This window comes from Camellia sinensis, chromosome 12 (genome assembly GCF_055761805.1).
Source record: "Camellia sinensis isolate YWXY chromosome 12, ASM5576180v1, whole genome shotgun sequence".
NCBI classification, from domain to species: Eukaryota; Viridiplantae; Streptophyta; class Magnoliopsida; order Ericales; family Theaceae; genus Camellia; species Camellia sinensis.
Window position 1 is genome coordinate 92,675,533 of NC_138972.1, and position 8,354 is coordinate 92,683,886.

Below are 8,354 nucleotides of genomic sequence, written 5' to 3' on the forward strand. Positions count from 1 at the left end.
AATAATAATAATAATAATAATTTCATAAGACGCTATCGTTTTTCCCACCATTTAATTGAAGTCAATAAAACAGAGATCAAGCATTTTGCATCAAAGGCCAGTAACTTAGGAGGGTGAATCAAGTATTAGATGAGGAGGCAACCAAATCATGCATTTCATCATCAGCTACAACTAACTACTCGCAAGCCACAAATATGAGATAAAACAAGTCGTAGTGATAATTGAATCCACGACCTCCAGAATTACCATTGGTCCCAAACCTCTCTTAAACCATTCCAGTACCTTGGTGGGTATGTGCTTCAATTTCAACTTTTACTTAATTTGTGAAGAATGAAGTTCTTACTTTTTTTCAACAATTTGATTAAAAAAAAAAGAAAAGAAAAGAAAGAAAGAAAAGAAAGAAAAAGATTAAAAAGAAAGAAGAGGTCAATAGAAAAGATAAATCAATCTAAAGATCTTTTAAAAAGGACAACCAAGCGGGGTCCGAAAGGACTTAGATGTACACAACCTTATCCCATTTCAAGAGAGATGGTTTTCTTGACTCGAACCTACACCACCATGAACAATAAGGGAAGCCTTACCATTAGCGTCCCGGGTTTGAAAAATTATTGCAGAAAACAGGGGGGAAAAGAAAACAAAAGTTTCTAAAAAAGAAATCCAGAAACCAAAATACACTTACCTGGAAAATTGGAAAGGCTTGTTATAACATAATGCTTTCAAATAGAAAGGCCTGACCAAACACAGGCAACTAGTATTTCATACACATCATCTTTGACAACATTCCGAGCAATACCCATTACTCTCTTTTTTTACAATCAATTAAAACAAGAAATTCAGAAAGTATCGTACCTCAGTTTCCCTCTCAATACAGAAGAAAAGCCAAAGTTGTATCGCCTCCCCAATAGAAGAAGCTTTAGATAGATCGATACATCTCCAAATCCAGCTGCAACATATAAAATACAAACGATAGCCAAAGCATCAAGTCGACGTGTATCCGTTTCATCACCCTTCCTCTCCAAACTCTTTTGTGAATCTCTCATGCACATCAAGGTCAGATTTGCTCACAGTTGGCCTCTGTCTTGCAAGGACCTTGTCAAAATCTGTTTTAGATATGGGTGGCGGAATGATCTGCAAGGGCATTAATTATAAGGAAGAAGCATTCAGTTGCTTAAAAAAGTTTTTCTTGGGATCACAGATGTTGGGTTGAAGCATCTTTAGGCTCCGTTTGGCAAGAGCTAAACGGGACTTTTTTGGCAATTTTAGCCACAAAAGACAAAATAGGCTATTTTAGCCACAAAAAACAAAATATCACATCCAACCCATAATCATTACATTCTTCTCTCACAAAAAAGCCAAAAAAGTCAAAAAGCCAAAAAGTCCTTCCCAAACCAAACTTTTTAGCCCAAGCTAAAATAGCCAAAAAAGCCAAAAAGCTAACCCACTTCCCAAACGGAGGCTTAAGATAATTTTCTTTTCATAATATGTGATGTAGTTATCACCCGTTTTAACTTTCAATGGAAGCAATTCCAAGATGTCTAGTGTAAGATCTTTTTAAGGTGAATCAATTCAGTTTCATAAAATGCCAAAATTTCCCAACAGGAATAACTGACAAAATAAAATTCCATAATATGTAAGTACCTCTGAAGCAAGTCCTTTTGCAGCAAGGTCTTGCATTGTGGTTTGGACAGCACCTGGTTGCTTTGGTCCACATGGCATCCACAATCCATTAGTATTTACAAAAAACATGGCATCTTGGGTTTTCCGTACAGGTTCAAAGAGGACATCCTTAACCTAGTAGAGCAAAATAAACAAAAACAAAATAAAAATAAGAACTTGTATACATACGTGTGTGTGTGTGTGACAGAGAGAGAGAGATGCTAAAGCTAAAACACATGCTATTCGGGACTCCTTTAGATAAAAGGCCTGCTACTCGGGAAATTTAGAAAATAGTTCATAAGGCCCTGCACTTACACAGACGGCAATATCTGAACCAGAAAAGCCTTCTGTTCTACGACCTAAGTTTTCGAAGTCACTTTCAGTCAAGTTGTGAGGGGTATCCCCTAAATGCACCTGCAAAAGTAGAACAAGTCAACCCAGTTGTGAGGGGCATCTCCTGTATGAATCCCTGACTATAGAACAAGGTCATGTTGTCCAAACTTTGTTGGATTTTGTTTCTTGAAAGAAGATGAGAAACAAGTCCTTTACTTTAAACATGTGTTGCCGTGCCTTCGCATCTGGAAGGGGAATGTATATACGCTTGTCAAACCGTCGCCTGATGGCCTGTAATAATTATCTATTAGCTACATTAGGAAAATCTTTACTGTCATAGATAAATAAAAATAAAAAGTACTTTTCGTAATCCCCTTGCCTGATCCAGAGCATAGGGAGTATTTGTTGCTGCCAGAACGAGAACTTTATCATCATTGTGTCCAACACCCTGAAAATGTATTTGGTAAGGAAAGGAAGGAAGAAAGAAAGAAGGAAAGAAAGAAAGAAAAATAATTCTACTAATGAGGTTAAGTACCAAACTCAAACCACTAGAATGATGGGGAAAAGGGAGCTCAAAGAAAAACAAAGTGGATAAATAATGATTTAAAGCAATGACTTGCAATGTACAAATATCCAGCATTTGGATACATATCCCTATATCCTAAGATTAGGATTTAGAGAGGTTCAATACGTGGACAAACACCCGCACCCGATACTCATACCAAGTCCATGTAACATAGGTTAAATACTTCTATAATCTGTAGTATGACATGATATTAATAACAGTGTCCTTCCAGGTGGATTTCACAAACTTCCACCATTTTCCTTGCAATCCTAAAATAAGTTTCCATGTTGTAAGATTGATTCATTCAAACTCCATCATTTGAAAATGGAACGGGAAAGTACCTACAAATTTGAAGTTGTAAAGGGAAGTCAGAATGTTGGATTCACAACTTCACAGTGCAAAATAAATACCTGCATCTGCACAAGAAGTTCTGTTTTGATACGTCTGGAAGCTTCACTCTCATTTCCTTCTCCACGCTGGCCACATAGAGAATCTATTTCATCAATGAAGATGATTGAAGGTGCACTTTCACGGGCCATTTGGAAAAGGTTTGAAACTAGCTTTTCACTTTCACCCATCCACTTCGAAACCAGGTCTGATGAAGAAATACTGCACAAAAACAGCAGTTGGCACTTGCCAACTTGTTGGCCTAAGTTCATGAACATAAAAATAAAAATAGAAAAAGAGGCACAGACCGCAGATGTGTGTGCACAAAATATGACAGACAGATGAAACATGTTTAACAAAGATGACATTGCATGTGCACCAGATATGTTGCAGCAGAGTTGAATACTATACAAATGTCATTCCCATGAATTCGTAAAATGAAGAAGATGCCTTAAGCATTTCATTTATATCTCTATCTTCATGGCAGGGACTTCTCGTCTTCTTGTTTTTAATCAAGAGTTTATATTTCCTTTGAAAGATTCCATGGCTATAAGACCCTCTTGACCATACAATTAGCTGGCTCATTACTAGATCTGGAAACCCATTAGAATTTTATGGGGAAAGAGAAGGCCAAATCAAGCACTTTCCACAACTAATGCAAGAGTTGTCCATAAGACCCTCTTGACCATACAATTAGCCGGCTTATTACTTGATCTGGAAACCCATTAGAATTTTATGGGGAAAGAGAAGGCCAAAATCAAGCACTTTCCACAACTAAAGCAACACCGAGCCCAATACAGGGTACACTTCAAAAGGAGGCGCACTCAAACTTAAGTGCCTCATCCCTCAAAGCTTTTTATCTACTCCTCTCGCCTCAAGGCACATCTTGAGGTGCCACTCAGAAACACTCTTTAAAGTGCTAATCTCCAACTCAGCTCCTAGAATTAAGCCAGCTAACAACTACAGAAGAATCTACTCCTGCCAGGGAGTGATGGAATTTCAAAGTGACAGTATTCTGAAGCCCCTCAAAAACAAGTAAAATTTCCACCTCTGCAGCAAAGCCTTCACAACACACTTAGCAAAAACCTAACAATGTTTCCATCATTCCTAAAGTTCCTTCAATACCACGTTGTCCTAGATTACCTATAGAACAACCATAAAAAATGAAAGGAGTTCTCATGACTGGATGCAAGTACACCGAGTGCTAGGAAGCACCATAGTAACTGTCTTGTGAAATACGTTTAAACTGATAAGGACAAACCCCAAAGAAATACGTTTAAACTGATACAAGTTCAAAGAGAAACCATGAAGTGCACTTTATCCAAACTTCCTTCTAAGAAGCATGCTTTCCGCCAAGAATTCAAGCATTTCTTCCAAAAAGAAAAGATTAAAAGGGAGGGAGAAGGAGAAACTAAAAATAAAGAAAAAAACCATCCATCAATGTGTTGATACCAAGGGTTAAGGGTAGCTACCAAAATAATGCTACATAAGAAATAGTTTTATTGAAGCACCACAGCACATACAATTCAGTTATAAACGAGAACCAATTTCACTACAGATGTGAGCTGTGTATTTGCTGGTTGCTGGTGACAAAAAAGACAAATAGAATGCAATTTCTCAGAGAAGTGCTACCCCATTCTCCATTCTGGTGAAGGTATACCCCATAGCCATTTTCACTACACATAGATTCCATTATAGAAAAATTATGCTTTCCTTAGTAAATGTCTCCACTAAAATCAAAACCCTAAAACCAAATATGGAACAAATTCATCTTAGACGAATCCCCTTGGTGGGATGACAAGGGATATAGGAGGTAATAAAAACCATTGTAGGCATATAATTTCCAATGATCCCAAACTGCTGAACTGGTTTTCAGTCAGAACTGACAGTGACTTGAATCCAGAATATTTTTTGTAGGTCTCAAGTATCCATGTATTCAAATGTCATAAAACACAATGAAAGGAAGGCTCCTTAATACTTATTGATCATTATAATCATAAATCCAATCACATGGACAATTTGGCCATCACAGATTGTAAGGGAAAAAAAAAACAAAAAACAAACTAGCTCATATATGCTACAACCACACAGAAAATGTCTAATGAAGCAACTTTTTCCAAGATGAATTGAGGGATAACCCATACACGCAAACAAATATTAAAGATTGATTATGATATCGTATAGAAACCTTAACATTGTGCTGATCAAAAAAAATAAACTTAACATTGCACAGCATATGGAATGCGGTAACTATTGAACCTTCATGGAGAAAATCTTGTGTGATAATTCACGAACAGATACAACAAACAACTACTCAATACAGTTACATAAGCATCCATCATGGGCACAGAAAATGTAAACATATGCATTAAAGTTTGACATCAAGCAGCAAATCACAGAAATATTAAAGATGCAAGTGAAAGAAAACTCCAGACCTCTTGAGACAGGAAAAAAATATGAGGTGAAGTTAAGTACATGGGTAACAAAATGTATATACATTTTAAAATCTAGCTACAACTGCTGCATCAAGAAATTAAAAAGAAAAAAGAAAAAAATACTGACGACAAAGGGTAGATATTTTCTAGAAGCAAGGCTAGCTGCAAAGACTGCATGAAGATACCACAGGTCCGCAACCAATAAACGTATATGGATATCTCATACAAACAAGCAAAACATTAAATGTTGATGACGGATAATTTACCTGAAAAACGTAGAATCAGCTTCAGTTGCGACAGCCTTGGCTAAGTAGGACTTCCCAGTTCCAGGTGGGCCATACAAAAGAAAAGCCCTCCATGGCCGCCTCTTCCCTAAAAGAGAGCAAGCAAACAAGTAATATCGTAACATCAGCTTACTTATCGATAAAATATATATATATTGTAAAATTAGATCAAATGAACTATAAAAACCATGATTTCAACATTATAATAGCATTGATCAGTAACAACAGAATAAACAATAGCATTTTCCTAGTCGCCTCTCCCATCAATGACCAACACAGAGCCAATGTTGTCTCAGATAAAAAGGAAGCACTTTATCACACTGCACATGCATGAAGCATGAGAGCAGCAATTTGCTAGGCTTTCTAAACATCAGCCTATTTCATTATCTTCCATCAAAGAATAAAAGCTATAAAGAAATTCATATACAAGCCAATAAAATATATATATATATATATATATATGATATCATATTGTTGTATTGCTGCCATGTCCCTATCCTGATCTTTTGAACTCACTGTATCTCATGCCTATATACCCACCCATGTATACATTATAGTAGAAATGATAGGTGATTTGAGTTTTTCAGAAGGCTCTCAAAGCTGTGTTTCATGTGTGCATGGTTTGCACCCCTATGGTGCTTTTAGTTTATTACTAATCTATCAAAACAAAAACGAAATTGCTTAAAATGAAAATCACAATATAAATACAAACAAAATCAAACACTAATTTGATTTATTCAACAAGCCAAGATCAACGGAAGAAGAAAATTAAGAACAACAATAAAAAATTAAACAGACCTAAGCAAAGTCCATATGAGTCACGATACCCCAACAATATGTAAAAATGTGAACAGGGAAATAAAAGCTATCCTAAAACAATGGTGTAATAGCCTCCAAATTTAAGATAACACACAATTCTAACACGTAAACACCCACGTTATAGATAAGGATACAGATGTTAAACATTTAAAATATAAGTGCAACGCATGCTGTGTTTGGTTGAGAAATTTGAGGAGAGATTTGGAAACATAAAGTGAAAAGATAGGTAAAATGTAAATAAAATATATCTACATTTCACCTAATTTTACATACATTTTTCCTTTTCCCTTTCCCAAATCCACCCACATCCCCAAAGCAAGCACAACATTAGGGTTTTAAATAAAGAATCGTATTGGCCATTACGTAACAGATGTAACAGAATTTTGCTCTTCTTACACCGTTATTCAGTGATATAAAAATTGGCCAACAACACTGTCGGCTACTCTCCAATACTGGCCGATATATTATTATATCACCAATACTATCCCGATACAAGTGCACTATAATTTGATATACATCCATCCTTGTCCAAGACCTAGAATTTAAACAAAACCCGCTCTCATGTGGCCAAAAAATGGACCCACTCCCAATCAGAGATTAAAATTTGTAGTCATTGTACTTCATTCAGTTGAAACAGATTCAATCAATTACAAAACCAATCAAATTATATCCAAACTAAGAACAAAGCAATCAGACTCAAATCCATATTCAACTCAATTCAATATTAGAAAAAAGAATGAACTAACCAACAAAGAACTGAGGGAATTTAACAGGCAATATAACCGCCTCCTGCAACGCCTGCTTGGCACTTTCGAGCCCCGCAACATCATTCCACTTCACATTCGGTTTTTCCCTGATAATCGCCGAGTTCAGCCCGGCCCGAAGCTTCGACTGTTCCGGATCCTCGCCCCCATCTTCCCCATCCTTGGGCTTGGTCTTGGGCCGCGTGGCCACCGCCGCATCACCGTTGGCGGCTGGGCCAGCACCGCCGTCGTCGAGCACAGCTCTGATCTCCTCCGCCCTGCGCAAGTACTCGGTGAATTTTTGAGTAATCGCTTCCTTGATCTTAGGGTTTTTCTCGTACTTCAAGTGCGTCTTGAAGTATTCCAAAGCGTTCATGTAGAGAGGGAAGGCTTTGGCGTAGTTTCCGGCATTGTCTTCGTGCACAGCTTGTCTCACGTACTCGATCGCTTGCTCCTTGAAATTACTATACATCTTCTTCTTCTTCTTCGCACATATATATATGAATAAATCGTCTGTGAAATTGAGAGGAAAAAAAAAAGCAAATTGTAATGATTGAAGATAGGGTTTTGATGATGAATTTGAAACCCTAGAAATGGATTTTCGGGTTGATAATTTGATCGAAGAGGAAGAAGAAGAAGAAGTCAGCGATCGAAATGGTTTATTCGGATTTGTTCAATTTGATTGGTTGAACACGTGAAGATTACGTAGATGAGTGCGTGCGTGAACTTTTCGATCGGCCCAATCCCAGACGAGCGAGCCAATGGGCCTGGATCGGGATGTTGTTGAGCATCGTCAAACTTGGGATGGTAATATCAACCCGGTCCGATGAGAATCCGGACCGCTCCGTCCTGATAAATAGAATATTTTTTAAAAATTATTCTTTATAGGGCTGGGATTGGTATTGAAAATACATTTTCGAGCCGGGGACGGGAATAGGCTCCTCAGCCCCAGCCTGACCCCGCCTCGAAATTTTCCCGATGCGGCCCCGCCTCTATGCCTCTTTAGTTGTATTATATAAATATCTGTTTTCATGTTATCTTCTCTCTCTCAACTCTCTCACTGACTCTCTACTCTCTCACTCTTTCACTCTTATCTTCTCTCTCAACTCTCTCACTCTCTTCACTCTCTCGT

At 37.5% G+C, this 8,354-nt stretch overlaps 1 protein-coding gene across 1 annotated transcript; it reads right to left on the bottom strand.

Annotated features, from left to right (window-relative positions):
* Positions 1 to 697: 697 nt before the first annotated feature.
* Positions 698 to 8,050, bottom strand: LOC114305671 (protein SUPPRESSOR OF K(+) TRANSPORT GROWTH DEFECT 1). Its single transcript, XM_028250794.2, has 8 exons — positions 7,226 to 8,050; positions 5,643 to 5,748; positions 2,965 to 3,163; positions 2,369 to 2,437; positions 2,206 to 2,280; positions 1,972 to 2,070; positions 1,639 to 1,791; positions 698 to 1,128 (listed from the first exon to the last, which is right to left on the bottom strand). The coding sequence occupies exons 1-8, from the start codon at positions 7,692 to 7,694 to the stop codon at positions 1,003 to 1,005; spliced, it is 1,296 nt and encodes a 431-aa protein (XP_028106595.1). The 5' UTR covers positions 7,695 to 8,050; the 3' UTR covers positions 698 to 1,002.
* Positions 8,051 to 8,354: the final 304 nt, after the last annotated feature.